The sequence below is a fragment of the Hipposideros armiger genome, unplaced genomic scaffold (assembly GCF_001890085.2).
Source record: "Hipposideros armiger isolate ML-2016 unplaced genomic scaffold, ASM189008v1 scaffold_553, whole genome shotgun sequence".
NCBI classification, from domain to species: domain Eukaryota; kingdom Metazoa; phylum Chordata; class Mammalia; order Chiroptera; family Hipposideridae; genus Hipposideros; species Hipposideros armiger.
The window spans coordinates 249,494-269,603 of record NW_017731903.1 but is presented as its reverse complement, the minus strand read 5'-3'; the positions used below and the strand labels follow the sequence as shown (position 1 = coordinate 269,603).

At 51.9% G+C, this 20,110-nt stretch overlaps 1 protein-coding gene across 3 annotated transcripts in view; it reads right to left on the bottom strand.

The window, feature by feature from the left end:
* The window catches only part of TET3 (tet methylcytosine dioxygenase 3), a 125,211-nt gene that overhangs the window by 96,997 nt on the left and 8,104 nt on the right, over positions 1-20,110 (bottom strand). The window contains exons 1-2 of one of the 3 annotated variants that reach the window (XM_019623583.1): positions 8,872-8,981; positions 8,503-8,559 (exon numbers count right to left, since the gene is read on the bottom strand). The exons of 1 other annotated variant lie outside the window; for it this stretch is intronic. In XM_019623583.1, coding sequence (XP_019479128.1) covers positions 8,503-8,559; positions 8,872-8,895 — 81 coding nt within the window. In that variant the 5' untranslated portion in view covers positions 8,896-8,981. Of the gene's footprint in view, positions 1-8,502; positions 8,560-8,871; positions 8,982-20,110 lie in introns of those variants that run through there. One more of the 3 variants, XM_019623581.1, reaches the window with a different exon arrangement.

Below are 20,110 nucleotides of genomic sequence, written 5' to 3'. Positions count from 1 at the left end.
AAAATAAAAAATAAAAATAAATTAAAAAAGAGAGAGAGAGAACAGAAAGCCAAGAAACGATAGAGATTTTGGGATTTGGCCAAGATTGAGGACTGGCAAGCCTAAAGGCCAAGGTGGAAAAGGAGCTGAAGGTGATGGGGAAGAGGGCGGCAACTGGGGAGGGGGCTTGCAGGGTTTCCTTTGCCCTGCACAGATCGCGGTGAAACTCACTCAGCTTCGGGAACGCCCACACAGGTATGTAAAGGTGTTCCTGGCAGAGCACCAGCTGCAGCTCTCCAAGCCCAAAGCCAGCACACAGGGCTGCAGTATGCATAGCCTGCCCCAACTGTGCCCAAATGCCACAGAAATTCTGTACAATGGGAATGGGACGAGGGTACTCATTTCCTGAGCCAGGTGCTGGTTACACAGGTGCGTTTACTTTGTGAAAACTGTACGCAGTTATGTGCTGTGTGTGTGTGTGTGTGTGTGTGCGCGCGCGCGCGCGTACGCGCGCACGTGCGCACACACTATACTTCAGAGGTTTTTAAATAATTAAAAGCCGAGTTTCTGTCATCTGCTACAGAGTTTTCCTCAAATTCTGGTTTTAATCAATCTGAACTCATAGATCAGTTTCATGGAACAGAACATTCAATCCCGTGTTTTGTCTGACATATTTCACTGTCTTAATTTTTCCAGACTCTTTATTGCTTATCACTGAAATTATCAATGGATGAGAAAAAAAATGCTGGGGCAGTCCAGGGGTATGGGAGACACAGGGAAAGCCTAACTGGATGAGGCAGTGGCTTCTCAACCCTCAGGGCACACTCAAATCACCTGGAGAGCTGTGAAGAATGCTGGGGCCCGGGCTCCACTCCAGACCAATTACATCAGACTCTCTGGGGCTTGGGCCCAGGCATTGATGTTTTCTTTTTATAAAAGCTCCCAGATGATTCTAATATGCAGTGGAACCGAGAACCACTAAACTAGTTGAACCAGAGGGACTGGCCACTGGAAACTCTCTAGGCAAGTTAAAGCGTGCGTGGCCCTTGCCCATCCTGGTGGAGGCTGTGGGGGTGGGAGCTAGCGTTTAGGGCTGAAGTGCCCTGGCACCCACCCAAGTCCTCCTCCACATCTCGCTTCCCCAGACCTCAGGCAGAGACCCAGTGGGGAGCGATGCCCTCCACGTGGAGGAGGCAGCCTCTGGAAAGTTGAGGGGGAGAGGATTCCCAGGGGTTGAACACAGAATCCTGGGCGCTGGCCCCCAGAGGGTGTTCAGACTGCTCTGGACCACTTAGCAGTACAGGCCCAAGACATACATCACTCCGACCACACAACCCCAGAGCTAAGCCCTAACTACTACTCAGGGTCCAAATGACACCACTGGGAACCCACAGCTAGAAAACAGGAAACCAAGGAGAAATAAGAGTGGGAAGAAAGGCCACAGGGCAGAGGTCAGTGTATGTCTTAATCATCAGATATGATCTGGCTTAGGGAAAAGTGGCAGGGCCAGTGAGGAGGGGATGCCACCTGGCCCACCTGCTCAGAGCTTCCCACACTAATCTCTGGGGCCTGCACGCTACCCTCATCCTGTATCCCCTTTACCTAGCTGTGCCACAGGAACCCATGGGTCTGAGCCCAGCGACGGCTATCTGGGCCCGGCAGCCCCTCAGCATTTTACAAGCTCCTAGGTAATTCAGACTCTAGGAGCCCTTGGCCCATGCTCCACAAAGCAGTGTCCTCAGAGGCCCTCTCTGCTCAGTCGAGAACTTAGAGCTGAGCTCAAAGCATGAGGAGCAAAGGGTGAGAGTACAGATGGGTTGAGATGGTGAAGAGTGTCCTAGGACGGACAGTACAGCAGAAGAGAGCGGGAACATAGTGCCAGGAAAAACAGGGTGGGCATCTCTTGGGCACAGCCTCCAGCGCTCTACTGAAAATCCATTTCTGTACCCGCCAGAGCTCAGGGTGTAGGGCAACAATGATCCCAATTGGAAAGGCACAGTCTCCCTTCTCTGGGTCCAGCAGAACCTGGTACAGTTAGGGGGTACCCTCTGCACCCCATCCTGAACTTGTCCAAGCCAGCAAAGAAGTGACTTGGCCCTGGGGTCACACTCAAGGGAGAAGGTACAGCAGAGAGAATCTGTCTGGGGGTCCATCCTAGGCTCTCAGCCCAAACCCATCCAGGGTGTCTGCCTCTTCCAGGGGTTACCAGCCTCCCCAGTTCTTCCCTCTTCCTCAGAGGGGCCAGCAGGAATGAGAGATGGACCCTCCCTAAGGTACAGGAAGGTGAACTGGTAGGAAACAGCTCCTTCTGTAAAGTCCATCTGCTTAGAGGGGCTGGGACCCAAGGCCCACAGGCTAAGAAAGCAGGTTGCTGGGGAGCAGGGTGTTGGGGAGGAGAAGGAATGGATGCTTCAGAGGAGGCAAAGCAAGAAAACTCAGTCAACAGGGCAGGGAGTTTAGGAGCTCACTGTCAGGGACAAATTGCAAACACTTTCAATGTCTTTGTTTCCTTCGCAAAGCCCATGAGGTTAGGATTACACTGAAAAATGCTTGGAGGCGGGGTTGAGAAATCCAATTACTTAAGCACCAAGGGCACAAGAGTGCCAGGCCACAAAGGTAAGTAACCAGGATTTGCTCAGACCCTAATCTTACTGTCCTTAGGATGTCTGCCGCTTAAGGAATATTTTTGTGCCAAGACTGTGTTACCTATGCCTTAGCCCCCTCCCCAGTCTCCTCTAGGATGAGGTGGCCAGGGTAGAAGGAAATTAATATTTTTACTTTTTTGTCTAATCTTTAGCATCTTAAATGAAAAGGCCAGAAATCCCTAGCAGTATGTGTGTGTATAGGGGGGTGGGGGGGAAGGGAGCAGAATAAAGTAGGAAGAAGGAGATGCCCAAACTTATGCAATCAAAAATACTGGATGTCTGTCCTTACAGAAACCAGAACAGAGTTTGCGAGTCACCTTCAGAGGAAACGGGCCCTACCTCGAGGTTATTGAGAGCCACGGAATGGGAAAAGTTAAAAATTCAAGGTGTTCTGCCTGAGGCAATGGAGCTTTAGTGTGTTGCAAGACCCAAGTCCACTCTGGCACATACAGGAGCCCTGGCTAACCCCTTAACTGTTCTCTCCCTCTAAGCCAACGGTTCTCCTGTGGGTCGTGACCCCTTTGGGGGTCGAACGACCCTTTCACAGGGGTTGCCTAAGACCATTGGAAAACAAAAAGATATTTACATTACGATTCATAACAGTAGCAAAATTACAGTTATAGAGTAGCAACAAAAATAATTTTATGGTTGGGGGTCACCACAACATGAGGAACTGTATTAAGGGGTCGCGGCATTAGGAAGGTTGAGAACTGCTGCGTCTAAGCCATGCAGTTTTCATACTTACATACACACACACACACACACACACACACACACACACACACACACACAGTCCTGCTCCTTGAGCATCTGCAGGTCCTGACACTTCTCCTTCAGAATCTGGGGCTTACAGAGATGAAAGTGCAAACAGGAGGCATCCTTATCTACAGAAGCTGAGATGCAAGCAAATCTTTTTAGGGACTCTGAGAGAATCTCTGGGATGGCAAGATCTCTACTCTTCCAAGTGGTACTCTCTCCCCAAGATGGATAGTACAGAAGAGAGGGCACGTCATGTCCAGAAAGGGGTGGAGTGGTTGAAACAGAGACTCTCTGCTCTCTCAGAAGCAAAGTGCAAAAGTAATGCTGTTCAGGGTATGGCCGGTGAACTGTTGACCACCAGTCCACCACAACATAAACACAGGAGCCAAGGGTAAGCCTTTAGAAGCTGTCACAGCGATTTGAACCTGCCGTGACATCCAAGAGCAAGCCCGCTGGACTCACCTCCTCCAGTGGATCACATACCAGTCAGTATGGTGCTGAACTTCCGAGCCGTGCGTGGCACAAGCTGAGAACTACTTGTACAAAGTAGGACTCTGTATCGGTCTGCAACATTTTGGAAATCAAGAAGAAAAAAAAAAGAAGAAGAAGAAAACTGCCCCTTGGCCACATTTAGTTTGAGATAAACTAACTTTGGAAGGCAACTCCTTCATTGTACAGAGGAAAGTGAAGTCCAGGGGCATTAAGTGACCTCCCCACAACTAATGACAGAACCCAAGAGTAGGAGCAGAGCTGGGAACAGAGAGGCGAAGAAATGGGACAGCTGTACAGCTCGCACTCCTGTCTCAGCCAGAGGTCTCCATGGGAGCCCCCTGAAGCAGTCAGGGCTGCAGGGTCCTATGATGAGTAGAAGGCAATTTCAGGTTCCAGGTAAAATGCCCAGGCCCAGTATTTCTATTCCGCCTTACCTGAATCTCAAACCCAAAACATCTAAAGCCAACATTTTCCTTTCAAAACTAAGCTCTCTTCCCATCTATTCGATTTCCAACCCCACTTCACCAATCTGTAAATTGTCAAATTCCAGAAACGCTAACTTATTGAAAACATGGCTGGCATGTGGATTTTTCCTTCAAAGTCCCTGAGGTCCCCTGAGCCAATGATGAAAACAAAGGTAAAGAGCTAGGCACAGCTGGGGGCAAAGGATTTGGTCTGCCATGTCCAAGTTCACAGCCCCAAACAAAAAGATCAAACGCCTTCACTGTATAAAAACACAAAAACTGCCAATGCCGGTTTGCCCACTCAGAGTTATGATTTTAGGTAATGTATTCAATGTCTTGCTTCCAGTGGTATTGTGAAGATAAAATAATAATGATTTCTCTTGTTTTTCAGGACCCAGTACTGTACCTGAAACATGGTGAATGCTCAGTATATGTTGAAAGAAAAGAGGGGAAGAAGAGAAAGTGAATGGGGTCACAGTCCTGGATGGCATGATAATCTACAGATTCTAATCATCTGAGCCACCCGTGTCCCCTATCTGCCCAAAGGCTTCCTACACTAACCCACATGGAAGCCATCTCCTCCTCAGAAGCTGCAGACATGCTGGGAACAAGGGGGGAGTCCTCAGCTGACTGCCAGATGCCCAAGTGTGACAGGAAATGAGGCTGAAAGCCCAAGAGGTCAGGGTGGGAAAGAGGACTTGAGAGGACTGGGAGACCCAAAAGCTGAGCCAAACCAAAGCCCATCCCCACACTCCCTGTTCCCACCCTCAGCCAGCCAAACCATTTGCTCCAGCCTCGGGGTTTGGGAGGGGACTTGGCAAGACCACAAAGACCATTTCTCGCAGAAACGTCCATCTGCAGCTGGAGGGAACCCAGGGCCAGGCCCCTCCTCAGCGAGCCAGTGGGAGGGGCACAGGAGCCCTCGCAGGGGTCCCTGTGGGCACCATGGCGGGCAGGAAGGCTCTCCCTTCGGTTCCCTCACCTATCTGTCTAGTCAAGTCCTCTCCTTCTCCCATGCCATTCGAAAACTTGGAGTCACCAAGTAGGTGGAGCTGAGCCCTGGGACTACTCCAGTTCTTGTTATACATGAGGGAAGTCCCCCCTACCCCCTCCTCCAGCTCAACTCTGAAATCCTCCTGGTTGGCTCCTTTCCAGCTCTAGCCTGACATGCTCACCTGCTGCGGGGTCTCCCCAAGTTCACAACTGCTTGTAAATGTATCCGAGAGAGAAAGAGCTCTGCTGGACCCTCACAAAAGGCTCGTGAGTGGGGAGAGCAAGCAAAGCAGGCAAGAAGCTAGCAGGAGTCATACACAGTGTGTGTAAGCTCAAGGATCATAGATCCCTGACGAAGGGGCATTTCTGCAGTGGTCGAAAGGAGAGACAGAAAGCAGAGATCCTGGGCACAGTCCCAAAATAGTTTCCAGACATCCTCCGCCAGTTGAGGATTCCCATGGGGCAGTGCATGGGAGTAGCGTGGGAGCCCGAAAGCCAGGCTGCCTGGTGCTCTCAGCACTGGGCACTCACTCCTGGCCAGGCTGCCAAGAAGGAGGCAGCGGCAACAGTGTGTGCTGTGGCATGTTCCTTGGGATATCATGGGTAGACACATAACACATGAGACAGTGAAATGACAACGTGTGTTTATCAAGCTCAACTCCACACACCCTACGTCGTGAATATTCTCAAAACCATGGCAGGACTCGGTACAGAGTAGATGAGCATATTCCCACTAGTTGCTGGATACCATTCACCCATGGGGCTTTCCAGCCTGCACCCAACCGACGGGACCACAGACCGTGAGACCCCCCTGTCCTATGTCCCAGAGTCTTGGCCTGATCTCAGAATGAGCTCATGCACACCAAACATCTTTCTACACCATGACCTGCTGATGGAAGAGGGTCTGGCTGCACTGCCTCTGCCTCATCCAGGGTATGTGGGACACTGCACTTAACTGGCCACCTTAGTGGCAGGGGACGGCACCAGGAAGAGGAGGATCAGATCCCTGCGATTGCTGGCAGTGCCCAAGGCGGGGCAAAAGGAAGCGATGATTCTCCAACAAACAACTCAATAAAAACAAGCACAGGCACAACCTTTAAAAAACACAGCCAGCTCAGGCCCCACTCTGAGAAGGGGGTAGGAGGAAGACGTGTTTGAAGGGCTTCCTCTGGTTTTACAAGTAACCTTGACACATGCCCACAACACGGGCTGTGATACTAGGGTTGAGACACTAGGCTGGGAGCTTCTAGCAGGACTGCAGGGCCAGCAGAATGACGGCAGAGAGAAATGGAGAACACACTTGGAAAGAGCTGAGGAGAAGCCATCACTATGCAGGAGGGAGGGGGTGCTTTCGGGAGTAAACAAACCTGCCAGCAGTCCTTCTTCCCAACCGAGAGGGAAGTTCTGGCTGACAAGGCCGGAGACACAGAGGAGGGAGAGAGCTGCCCCCTCCCTGAGCCCATCTGTCCTCATCCCCTTGTCCTGCTTTCCCCAGGGTGGGGGACAGAACAGGTGCACGCCATGATCTCTGTGCCCACAGTTCTTAACAGCACACACGCGGTGATTATAGCTTCCCAGTCAGCAGTGGGAGGCCAGGGGAGGAAGCGGAGGTGGAACCTGGGGTTTCTGCTCCGGAGAAGAGCATGGAGTGAGCTCACAGCTCTCCTCCCCACCCACAGAATCGCCAGTATCAACCACCCTCTGCTTGCCTCAGGGGCCTCCCACGGTCTCTTCCCAGGTGATCGCCCACTCTTTCCAGCTTCACCAAGGCATGCCCAGCTCCCCCGGGGAACCAGTGCCACCTGGCTCGTCTTCTTCCCCCAGAAGCTGCTCAGAAGCACAGTTCTTGCCCTCCCCCAAGCACTTCCTTGCCTCAAGTTCCTTGGCAGGAGGCCAAGGAACCACCCTGGCTTCTGATCCACCCTGCAGCCTCACCCAGGAGCCCCCATCTGATGTGGGGGAGCAGTGCCCCTCCCTGCCAGCATCCCCACCCAGGCAGTGAGGTGGCAGGGTGCCACTTCCAGCGCCTCCACAGAGCTTCCCACAGCTTTCCCAGGAAGCAGGAGGAGGATTTCCAGGGAGGAGCGTCTGGGGACAGGAGCAGCTCACCCACCTGCTACCCAAGCAACCAGAATCCCCCAGCTCCCCACAGGCTCCGGTGGCGGCGGCGGCCCAAGGGGAAGGTGGGGCTGAGACAGGGGCTGAAAGGGGCTCCCTCCTTCCTAGGAAGAGGCCCATTCAGTTCTGCCGCTGCTCACCTGTCCCCACACTCCTTCCCCAGCCTCTCTGCTCTGGACTTGAGAGGCAGCCACATCCAGCTGCCTCCTGCTCTGTTTTCTCCGCCCTGGGCCAGCAGAAGATACTGCTGAGTAATCCCAAACTCACCGCGGGTCCCCAGCCCTGAAAACAGGGACAAAGCCCAAGGAAACCTACTGATCCTGGTCCTTGTCAACCTGGGAGGAACATCTGTGTTTCCCTGTAATGGCTGATAGTCTACCAGACCCTGCCCTGCCCCAAATACCCCAGCCCTGCCCTCAGACAACCACATGGAGAAGCTGAGTGCCCCCTTCTCTACTTCCCACTCACCCCAGACACCAAGACACAGAGTAACAGCAGCCACCCACCAGATTCCCAGTCATGATGTTGCATCAGCCCCCACCCTACCCAAAATATCCTCACCCCCACTACCTCCTCTCCTCTTCAGCCATCTCCATGGTGACAGCAGCATGACTAATGACACCCTATCAGCTTCAGGCTCAGGAGTGCAATTCCCCTTCCCCCTTACCCCCCCCACCCCCACCCCACCCGGGGATTTCTGCAGATTGGATGTAAACCAACAGTGCCAGGGACATTCTCATTTCCAGAGGCAAGGGTGGGGAGTGGGTTGCATGTCTTTAAAAAAAAAAAATACAGTTCAACAAACCCAATCCCAACTGCACCCAAACCATCCAGCTGAGAAAGCAAAAAGAATCCAAACAAAACCCACACAGGCCTGAGAATTCATTGGCCGCCCACACCCCCGCCGCCCCTCCCCCTCAGCTGCTGCTACACACACAGTGGGAGATTAAAGGATCACCCGAGGAGACCCTTTATTTTTATCCAATCCAGTCAAACACTTCACACACACACACACACACACACACACACACACACACACACACACAAGGTACCTTGACAGCAGCCCCTTGTCCCCACGGCCCAGCTCCTTCACCAGCCTTTATTTCCACCTGCAAAAGAAGCCAGAAAGACTGATGAGCCAGGCTGACAGCAGGAGACAAGAAAAGTCCTTCTGCTGCACCCCTAACACCGCTGCAGGGGACGCGGGAGGATGGGCGAGATGGGGCCTCGGAAAGAAAGGACAGCAAGGTCCATCTTCCTGACTCCAGCTGCCGCCCAGACGCTCCGTGAAGGGGCTCATTCGCCTTCCTGTGTGTTTTTATTTTCATTTCTCCTTTTTCCACCCGCCCGAGATCTAGGAGGCCATTGCCCCTCCTCCTGCGTCCGGGCTGGCCTGTCCTTCCCCGCCCTGCCCGCTCTACCTCGGCCGGCCTCCTCTGGTGCATGGGCCGGCGGGCCTCCCATTATCCCCGCCGGAGCGCACGGAGGGAGGCACTGCAGAGGAGGCGGCGGCCAGCTGCCGGCTTGGCTCCCCTCCCCGCCGCCGGCGAGGCTGGTGTGGAGGGGGCGGTGCGCTCACCAGCCAATCCCCGCGGCTGGCCGGGCGGGGGCAGGGCCGCCAGGGGGCTGGACCTGCCCAGCCGGGAGGCGGGGGCACCGCGGTGGGTGCCGCGGAGCCGCGCTGGCTGCTGCCCAGGCCCGCTGCCGTTCCCTGGCAGGCCGAGGATCCCCGGCCACCCCGCCTCCTTCGAGTAGGTGACCCTGAGGTAATACCAGAGGCATCCTCTGCATCTCCAGGGTCAAATGACAGACCGCGCCTGTGGACGAGCTGACACTGGTGGGATTCCCCCTCCCACTACTGTCTAACCCCAGGACAACAGACGACTGACTGCCTCACTCAGTGCCAAGGCTATGATAAAAGCATGAGGTGCAATAGCCCCTGCAATCTTCGAAGGGGGGGAAAAAAAAAGAGCCTTGGCAGTACAAACCTTTACCCCATTTTGCAGATGAGGAAACAAGGCAAGACAAGTAACTTACCCAAGGTGACAGCTAGAAAACGGCAGAGCTGAGACTCCAAGCCAAGTCTGTCTGGCTCTAAAGATCAGGTTCTCAACCTTATGCAGTACTACCTCCCCCGGCCCCCTCAAACGCCCACTCAGAAAATAGGCTCCTTGAAGCCCACACTGCCTGTGGCTCCAAGCCTCACCAAGCCAGCCTGGCCCTCCCCATGCACACAAACACCCACACCTCACCCTAGGCTCACTCATCCCCCTGCCTGAACATACCCCACCCATCTAGACAGCCTCCCCCACCCCCACCCCACTCCATGGGGGCTGTCACATATCTGGTTCCTTTCCTGGATCCACCACTACCTAGCTGCAGGGCTCTGGTGGTGGCACCTTCCCTCTCTTAGCCTCACTCTGCTCATCTGTAAAATGGAACTACGAAGAGCAGCGACCTCACACACAGATGTGAAGCTTCTGTGGAGAAATGCAGCACATCCCCTCCAAATTGTAGGGGCTGCTAGCTACCATCACCCTTAGTTTCGGGGAATGCTCATTTGGTGCTACTTCTCAGTCTCACAGATGAAGAAGCTGAGGCCAGAGAGAAGTGACTTAGGGCTAGTTAGGATGTATGACAGCCCCCGTTTCAGTGATGTGCTCCTGCTACAGCACAGATGCTCAATGGCTGCCCCGTCCCTGAGGCCCCAAAGGGATACTCAGATGGATGAGCTGCCTAAGGAGAGACAGCAAAGCTTGCCTCTGGGGAGGAGATTCCAGGAGGCACCGAGGCCCACACCTTCGTCACCCGTGGGGACAAAGGGCAGCACTGCTGGGCTCCTCCCCAGGGCAGGTGACAAGGCAGGGCAAGGAGCAGTGTCCCGAGCCATGGCTCAAGATAGGAAACGGGCTTCTGCACCTCTTAGCTCTTACTTTGGCCAGGCCAAATGAAGTTTCTCCTTTATCCGGGTTCCTAAAACCCGGGCCCCACCCACCCACCCCACACAGTCTGCTGCTTGGACAGTAACAATTAATACTGTTGCCGCTGAGGCTGCCACAGTTTATCAAGCCCCTGCTATGTACCAGGCTCTGTGCCAGCCAACCACTCCATAGGAGCATCTTATTTGAATTACTCCACACACAACCTTGTCTCTTATGGAGAAAGGGACTTAGAGATGTTGATCACGTGTCCACGCTACACACAACTGGTGAGTGTTGGGCTAGAATTCCAATCTAGGCCTTTCTCCCCCCAGTTCTCTAACCCCTCTCTCTCTGTCAACCTCAGGGAAATGCAAAGAGGGATGGGGTCACCTGACCCCAACCACTTCCCTTTAAGCTATGGGTCTGAGAACAGTATCATTTTTCATGCCCTGGAGACTTCTGGATGCTGATTCTTGCCTGGGTTCCACTCCCCCTCCCCGACCTGGTGCAAGGCAAAATGCTTTATCCAATGGTTACCTCCCTCTGCCGCTTTCCCAGCTCATCCAGTTCCTATGAGCATCACCGACTTCTCCCGGGGCCTTTGCAGAGCAGCACAGGGCCTCTTGCAGAGCACCAGTCACTACCAAGTGCAGTTCTTTATTTACAAGGAGGTCTTCCCCACGTGGGCAGGGGCCCTGTCTGTCCCTACTTTACTAAGCTCTGCACAGAGCTGGAATGTGCTGAGCTGAGTTTCTACGCAAGCAGGGTGGAGAGGCAGGGGGTTGGGTGCCGACATACGGAGGCCACTCTCCCAGTCGGCCTTCTCTCTGAAGTCTCCAAGGATCAGAGGGTCACCTGCTCTCCCGGGAGGGCAGGGCCTGCCACAGCTGAACCAGATCTGGGTCCCAGCCTCGTTCAGCCCAGCCCATGTCTTCCTCACCAGCCTGCAGGAGCCACCCTGACTTCCTGCTTCGCCAACCCCCACAATGCTAACTCAGTCCTACTGCAACCACAGTTCCCGGCCCAGCCCCATGCAGATAACCTAGAGGAACCTGTGGTCCCTGGGGCAGTCCACCTGTTCCCATCTCTGTCCCACCCTGGCCTCCTGCCCTTTTTGGAGGCATCTGGAATGCCAGGGCTCCAAGGAGTCACAAAGACACATGTTGGGGCCACTCTGCCTTTAGCAGAGATCTTCTCCATACCCCACACCCGACTCTGCCTAATCCCTATCTGCCCCTCTTTCCACATTTGAGATTTCACAGTGACCAGCCCAGAGGCACTTGGGACCCCTCTGCACGGGGGCTGAGAGTCCCTATGCATCTTCAATCATGACACACACACACCCCGTCCCCACTGCACTCCCAGCAGGGTGGAGTGGGGTCATGGCCCTTCCTACTAAGGAGAGGTGAATGGATTCACTCACTCTCAGAACACACAGAATACCCCGACACTGAGAACCTCAGGAACATGGATATCCACAGGCCAGAACCCACACAGGTATAAAAAGGCTAAGGGATGGGGACACATCTAGATATAGACCAAGCACCAACCCCATGTCAGGCCCCATACTTGGGAGTAAAATGTACCATATCTTATTTAACCCTCAAAACACACCAATGAAACAAGAATCATTCAAGCCCATTCTACAGATGAAGAAATTAGGATACAGAGAGGCTAAGCACCTTGCCCAAAGTCACAGAGCTAGAAAATGACCAAGCAGAGCTCTTGCTATCCCCTCACTCGTAGTTGTACAGCCAGTGCTACTCTGGGTAGCTCTATGGTTTTCATATCAACCTACCTCTTCCAGAGTTGGCAGGAGGTAGACAGGCTTCTCCCTGGCCATGGCTCTGTCCTGAATGAGGTCACTTCCCACAAAGCTTTACTTCAAAGCTCAGTTGAAGCCCACTTCCTCCAGGAAGCCTTCTCGAGTTACCATGGTCTTCTGCCAGCCAACAGCACTTCTAATATTTCTCATTTGACACTTGGTACTTGCTATTTGCCTCTCTAGGTGTCCTGCCTCTCTAACCAGAATGGCTGGAGTCGTGTCTTTCCAAAGCCTCTGAGGGGTTTTGCCCAACATTCCACACATTGAAGGCACCTGAACTCGACTGTGGGGGAAGTCTGTGACCTCCTTCCCTTCCTTCTCCATCGCACAAAGGATCCTGCCAAAGAAACCCAACACCCCCTCCACCTTCAGAGCCTATGTTTGAAGTCCCCGGTGTCCACGCATCAATTTCCACCCAAGTAATTGCAGCCCATCACACACATCATCCCCTACATTTGAAACTCTTTGCGGTTGTCATGGGAACTGCCTTTGCCTTCATTCACTGATCAGGCCTCACAATTAGCTTTGGCAGTAGAAGTCTGTGTCAACAGCAATCTCAGGGAGGAGGGAGAGAAGGAAGGGGGATAAGAGGAGGAGGGAGAGGAGGAGGAACAGCAGCAGCAACAGAAGAAAAGGTGCTCCTCCTTGGAGATACAGCAGAGACTGACCCCAGACACCCGGCGATGTCCATGGGAAAACAGTCAGCCGGCCCATAAACTCTGCCTGCACGTTTCGGCACTAACAAACAGAATGCACCCTGGCCCGCCCAGGCTGACAGGTAGCAGATGTGGCTCTGCCCACACCCCACACCCCGCATGCCCTCTTTGATGCTTGTGAGGTCTATGAACCTCATCAGGGTCTCCCCATCCCACATTCAACAGCCTGGATCCACCAATATGTTCCAGGACCCAAGCAAGTAACAGGACCTTACGAGGTTGTCTAGAAGGTGGACGCAGGAACACTGAGTGGTTTAGAAACCTGGAGGCAGCCTCTCGGAAGACTTCCAAGAGGAATTAACACAAAGAGTCTTACCTTCCACCTGGTGGATCCAGGACCACCCGCACGTATCCCCCTGCAGTCCTCCTGTGTCCTTCCACACCCCTGCCACCAGCCAGAGCACTCAGGTGCAGAGGAGTTGCCTCCTTCCTTCTGCAAGACTACTGTGCATCCTTCATATTATCACTATAACTGAAATTCTCAAAACATGTCCCTTCCCTTTCCCGCTGGGTTCTCTGGGCCCAAAGGTGACTAATGCAGGTCTCTGCCCTCAAGGCATCCCTCCCTTGTAGTCCTACCAGACTGCACTGTAATTATTTGTTTCCATGCTCATCTCCCTCCACAGGCTGTGAGCTCATTAGGACAGAGTACACACTGCCTCCTCTTTACCCACAGCTCAGGCCCGGAGCGCCGCCCTGCACACAGCGAGTCCTGCTTTACACACAGCCAGTCCCGGACGAGATTTGCTGAATGAGGCTGGGAAGACAACACACTGCGTGGGTCTACAAGTCCAAGCAGATGACGTCCTGCCTCCGGAAACTGAAGCAACGCCAGAGAGAGGAGCTGCCCTCCCCTGGCACAGGGGACACTGTAGGTGCAGGGGCCGAGGAAACATCCCAGGAAGGTGTCTGTCTCTCCTTACACTGGCTCCCCATCCTGCAGCATAAACACAGTCCTAGACAGGACCTAGCCCGCACAGTGAGAATCTGCCATCCCTCTCTGCAGGGTCATTCCCAGCATTGGTGAGGGAACTGGGACACCCAGAGCTTACTCTTAGAAGGCAGAGCAATTAATAAAAAGTAAGATAGAGGGGAAAAAATGAAACAAGAGCTACCCAATGTCCTCACAAGAATGGCTTAGAAGTGGAACCAACTTGAGTCGAGTACCTTGTTGCTTGTTTTGAACCCAGCATTTCCATACCCCTTCCTGAGGCTTCCTGGCAGTAATTAGGAGGGTGGAAGGCTATGGGGCACGTGCAGTCTGGCAAATGCCTCCAAATTACTCTACCCAGTGCAACTCCCCTTCCATTGGGAGGATCTAGAACTGCTGTTTTGCCAGTGGTGGAAGGTGCGTTACTCTGTCTACAAACTCTCAGGCTGGGTGTGGGAACGCGGGGCATGACGGAGTTGGAACTTGTACAGGTCAGGGCCAGCAGGGGAAGGACAGAGCTTGTGTGACCTGAAGCAAGCGAGCAACCCTCAGACCTGCGGTCACCTGAAGGCCAGCAAGTCACCCCATGCTGGGCTGAGGCTTTCTTTTTTCCCCCTCTCTCAGGGACTAATAAAAACTTAGGTTATTGGATTTCTTATGCAAATGATAGGAGGCAAGGCCACAGAGGGGTGTGTCCACTCCAGGTGTTCCCAGAGCCTCAGCCTTGCAGATACTCAGCAGGGACCACAGCAAAACCCTCAAGGACTCTCCCCAAAACAGCCAGCCAGCCAGACAGCATCAGGGCTCAAGGAAGATGAAGTTCCTTCCTAAGCATCAGTCCTCAATCCACAAGGGAGCTGTGAAGGAGTGACGGGGAGGTGAGTGGGGAATTAGTGACAACTCCTAAGACCCCCGAGGTGGTCTTCTGACTCGCCCAGTTATCTCGCTGCACGGCAGAGGGGCGACAATGGGGTGGGTCTGTGCAGAAGTAAGTTTGGAGCCAAGAGTGAACATGGTCAAGTTTCACAGGGGCAGCTGGTCAAGTCTGTGGGTGGGAGAGGCCACTTTCCCCTAGGGCACTTCGTAAAGAGCCTTTGGGTGGACAGCCACACTTCGTTCCTCTTGTTCTTTTTTCCCCATAGCAGACAATGAAAACATAGCCATGCCCACAAAGAGAAGCCATGAGCTTCATGGTGAGTTACAGCCCAGGAAGACACTGTCCCCTTCCATAACCCTCACTGATTACCTTGGGGTGCGGACAGGGATCCTAACGCAAAATAGCCTTCTGAAAGTAGCTAACCGGGACAGCTATTTCCCCAACCCAGAAAGAGGTCTGGGTGAGGGTTCAGGGACCACGCAGGGCAACTCCATGTCCAACAGAACTTTCCATGATGATGGAAATGTTCTACATTTTCAACTGTCCAGTACAGAAGCTGCTAGCCACACACGGCTACCGAGCACTTGAAAGACACTTGTGTGACTGAGTTACCGAATTTAATCTTATTTAATTTTAATTAGTTTAAATTTAAATAGCCACATGTGGCTAATACAATAGCTACCATACTGGACAGGTACAGCATGCTTCTTAAATTTGGGGAGGCCATGAATACTCATGAGAATCCACTGAAAACCATGGGCCCTCTCCCCTGAGAAAAGATAACCCTACACATTCACACAACATTTGGCTGAAGTTTTCAGAAAGTTCACAGATTCTATTCCAAACTAGGTCTGACATTAGGTCTATGTATAGGATTGTCTAGAACGTAACAAAAACTTTACAGCCTAAAAAAGGTGTTTCTCAAATCTATAAAAATAGATTTGATATTATACTTTACATCGTCTTAGCAAGAGACACCAAGTATGGAAGCCCCCACCCTAAAGAGGATGTCCTCTTAACATCCCTGCCTGTCAGCACCCACCCTCTACCCTGACACATGCACGCACAGGAAACACTCCACCGCTTAGAGCTGGCTCTTCTGTCTTGGAACAGCTGCAAATGTTAAGACAGTTCTTTTTCTAACACGGGCTCGGTCTACCTGCTTATAACTTCCACCCACTAACAAATGCTCTGCATGTTACTCTACACAACAGAACTGACTCCCTCTTCCACGCACGCTGTGCCTTAGTCTGCGTTTCCCTACCCATTTCCAAGCTGAACAGGCTTGTTTCCTTCAATTGTCCCTCATGTGACCACTCTGACCGATCTCCTCAATACAGGCATATCAACATCCCTTTCAGCGTTTCAGCTCTTCCTACCTGCTCGGAAGGCAGGGTTCCTTGTGCATTTATTTCTTCTATTTTTTTTAAAGGAAGAACCAGGCTTTGGATTTACCCTGATTAAATTCCATCAAGTGTGGTTGGAGCCCATGGTTCCAGGCTGTCCCAATCTCCTTAACCCCTCGTTCTATCATTCAACTACATACCTGCAGCACCACCACAAGCTCCTCACCATCCACAGATGGGTGTCGGTAGGTGGTTGCTACCTACATCTTATGAAAAGGGCATGCGTACCTTCACCTGCATAAGCCTCTAGACCAGCGGTTCTCAACCTTTCACAGGGGTCGCCTAAGACCATCGGAAAACACATATTTTCGATGGTCTTAGGAACCGAGACACCGCTCCTCTATCTGTCTCCAGGCCCACAAGCAGGTACGCCCACATACGAGTATCCAGCGACCCCTGTGAAAGGGTCGTTCGACCCCCAAGGGGTCGCGACCCACAGGTTGAGAACCGCTGCTCTAGACCCTTCCATAAGTACCAAGGTTCTATGAACGCACCCTTCATCTTCACAACCATCCTCTGCTATTCTCATGGGGCTACAACATCCAGAGGCAAGCGGCTGAACAGCAAACATCTGAGAGCCTTTTCCTGACTACTCGCAGAGCACACAGAGGATCCTAAAGGGTTTTATTGATAACTCACTAGACTAGCAGGAAATGGACTTGAGAAGAACAAGTATAAACCTGGAATAAATCTCAGGAGGTTCTTTACAGTAGGGTAAAGAAATGGATTGGGTCATTTTCCTTACCCTTGTTGGCAACTGGAATTCTTTTACCTATTTATCGAGACTTCTTTCTGTCCTGTTCTCCACACCCGCCTCCCTCCTCCCAGTCACCAGCTCTTCATACTCTGGTGGACGTACAAATCACTTGGGAATCTGGTTAAAGTGCAGATTCTGACTCACTGGGTCTGAGGGGGGCCTGAGAGTCTGCATTTCTATAGATAATCAGCTCTCAGGTGATGCCGATGCTGGCGGTCCACCGATGAAGAAGGTGGGGGTCTGGGTGTGAACCATTCAGGTCCCCCAAGACTCAGGTGAGCAATTTGCAGTAGAGGAGTCCAAGTAGGTGCCCATCATCTCATCCCTCATCTGCATCAGGACTTCCACTCAAACTACACATTAGATACACCTGGGGAGCCCCAGCCCAATGGGGTCCCACCAGGACCAATTAAATCAGAATCCCTGGGGATGAGGCTGCTGATCCACATGGTTGATAAAAAGACTGAACAGCATGGTTTTACCAGCGTCCTCTCTTCAGGATGACTTTAAAAACTGGCCCTCTATTCTGTCCAAGAAGCTGGCAGTAGATACCATCATTTAGTTGGAGAAAGCCAGATCTGTTCATCTGACTGGGCTGCTTTGTGAAGAACCACAGGGACCCCCCCCCAAACCTCACCACTTGCTTTTCTAAAGCCTCCCAAACCACCTTTGAAACAATCTGCTCTAGAACTGTCAAAAACTGATGTCAAACTTATGCATTTATAATTTCCAAAATCTCTTTGAAAAATTGGACGTTTTGCCTGTCTCTGGTATGTTGGCCCCTTTCAATCATCATAATTTGTAAAGATGCCATTCCACGAGCATACCTGAAGGTGGTCAGTAGGTAGCGAATGACTCAAGACTCAGGTAGGGCAGCTGGCTGGCTCCTTTTTTCTAATCACACACACTGTGGTCCCTCCCAGTTTATACCTCCCAACAAGACAAGGACCCAATGGCTGCTCTCTCTGTGTCATTAGTTAAGCTCCCAGAAGTTGTAAGCCTACCCCTTCCTTTTCGTTCTTACTGGAAATATATAAAAGGCTTTTATTGTCTTGAGTATTTTCCACCAGCCTCAGCACATTCTGGCCACTGGACTTCTGATGCTCCTCTTAAGGGGTCAGGCCACTCTTGAATCTGCCTTTACTATCACACACCCCCTTTCCACGGAAGGAGGGTGGCATTTTACCATCTGGACTCACTAGGCAGCAGCCATACAGCCACACAGATGGCTCAGTTCTTCCCCACTCCCACCATCTTCCTCCTTAGGGCACCATTCAGGATTGTTAGGTCAGCATTTCCTTTTTAAAGAGCAATCCTATCCCTCCAGCTAACTTCCCTTTTCGTCTGTGGCCATGGGGTTAAAAACTGTGTGCATCTGAAAAACAATTGTCTAAAGTCTATGGTGAACACTTCTCCTTGCCCAACCTTCTCTCTGGCCTCACACATGGCTGAGATGGGGTTTCTCTAAAGAGTCTCATTGCTTCTACTTCACTCATCAATTCTCTTTGTTGGTGGGGACCGATCCAGCCTAAAGGATCCCTCCTCACAAGCCTCAATCTTCAAGAAGATAGACCTACCAGAAGGTGAGGCAAGAATCCATCAGGTGTTCTAACATCATTGAGATATCTCCAATTCCAAGGTATCTGGTCTCAAAAGCGGCATAGAGAGCTGTTTCAGCCACTAAATCCACTTGGCTAAGGGTTAGACAGTCTCACACCATGTGTGTTCTCACTTCTTTTTATTTTTACTGATAACATTCTCAGTCATGCTTCCACCCTTATGCATACATTTTCCTATACAGTGTTTGTTTTTTTCCCAAAAAAGTTTTTTCTCCTACCCTCCCTTATTTTTTTTGTTTGTTTGTTTACTTCCCTCACCCATGAGCTACTTTGCAGTCAGGACCAGGAACACAGCAGCTCCTTGCTCCTGTGTCTACCTCCTCCCAGAGCAGAGGCCTGCAAACTCCTCCCTGCCTCTGCCTGGCCCCACAATTCTTCTATGAGCAACCTAGGGGATGTCTTGAGATAAACACTCAACTTGAATTGCATCTTTATGATTACAACTCAGAGACTCACTAATGCACAATTGTTTATGCATAAAGATGAATTATTTTCGAGATGTTCTAGGAGTGTTCTGTCACCATGCAGATTACCTATGTGCCAGACTCATGCATACTTTATCTCAATTAATTCTACCAACAACCCTGCAAAAAAAGGGTTACTCCCTGTGACCAATGAGAAAACCGCTGCTCGGGACAGTGAGCAGCATAGGGCTGCCTTCAGGTTCTTAAGTCACTGTGTCTTCACGCCCACCAAATCTGACTTTTCTAATCAGCCGTTTTGTGCTACAAGCCACTGACCACTCAGGTAAAAAAAATGTGGAGGTCAAACAGCCCCAGGCATCAGCCCAGGATCTAAATCCTCCCTGGAACTAAGAAGGAAGACCACCGTACAGGGATGAACCCCGTCAGGTGCTTTACTGCACTTTAGGACTCGCAGAAGTAGTCACCTGCCACCCTGGGAGCTGTCTCTAGTCTTAAAAGGCTGCAAACTTCTGAGTAGAGGGGCTCTGCAGCACCCTCCCCACCCCCTCCACTGGGAAAAGAGTGAGGAGCAGCGAAGGAGGATGGGAAACTCAAGATAACATTCACCCGCTTACAGGATGATACAAAGCAGCTGTCAGCAGCAGACAGCTTAAAGGAAGCCCCAAAGGAAGCTGGGGGAGGTGGAGACAGGATGGAAGTAGGGAGAGGGTGCCCAGAAGAGGAAATGCCAGGGAGCAGGGATGCAAGAAGATGGTCTGATTCCCAAGAGATGCCTGGGATGCTCTCTCTCGTTCCGCCTGAATAGTCAGGGCCAAATTCTAAAGATCTATTCCTGAGCCCAAACCAAAGAATACTCAGATGCCAGAAATGTCTCTTCCTTTCCCAACTTCCCCAATCCTGGGACATGCTCCAATCCCTCTGCTACATGGCTGCTCAGATCTAATGGTTAAGGTCCCAGCAGTCCCTTCAGGGGCTGGTAAATACTGGGCTCATTCTGGGGCTCCTTCACTCAGGCAGAGCCTCGAGGCATGTCAGCTCTGCCAGAGCTGCTTCCATTAAATGCAGTGTAGCCTGGGTGGTGGTTCCCACACTTTCAGCCTTCACAGACCAATAAAAAACATTATGGAGACAGACACTAGTTACCATTTTGTATTCTGCCAAGTAAAGAGTTCTTAAAAAAAAA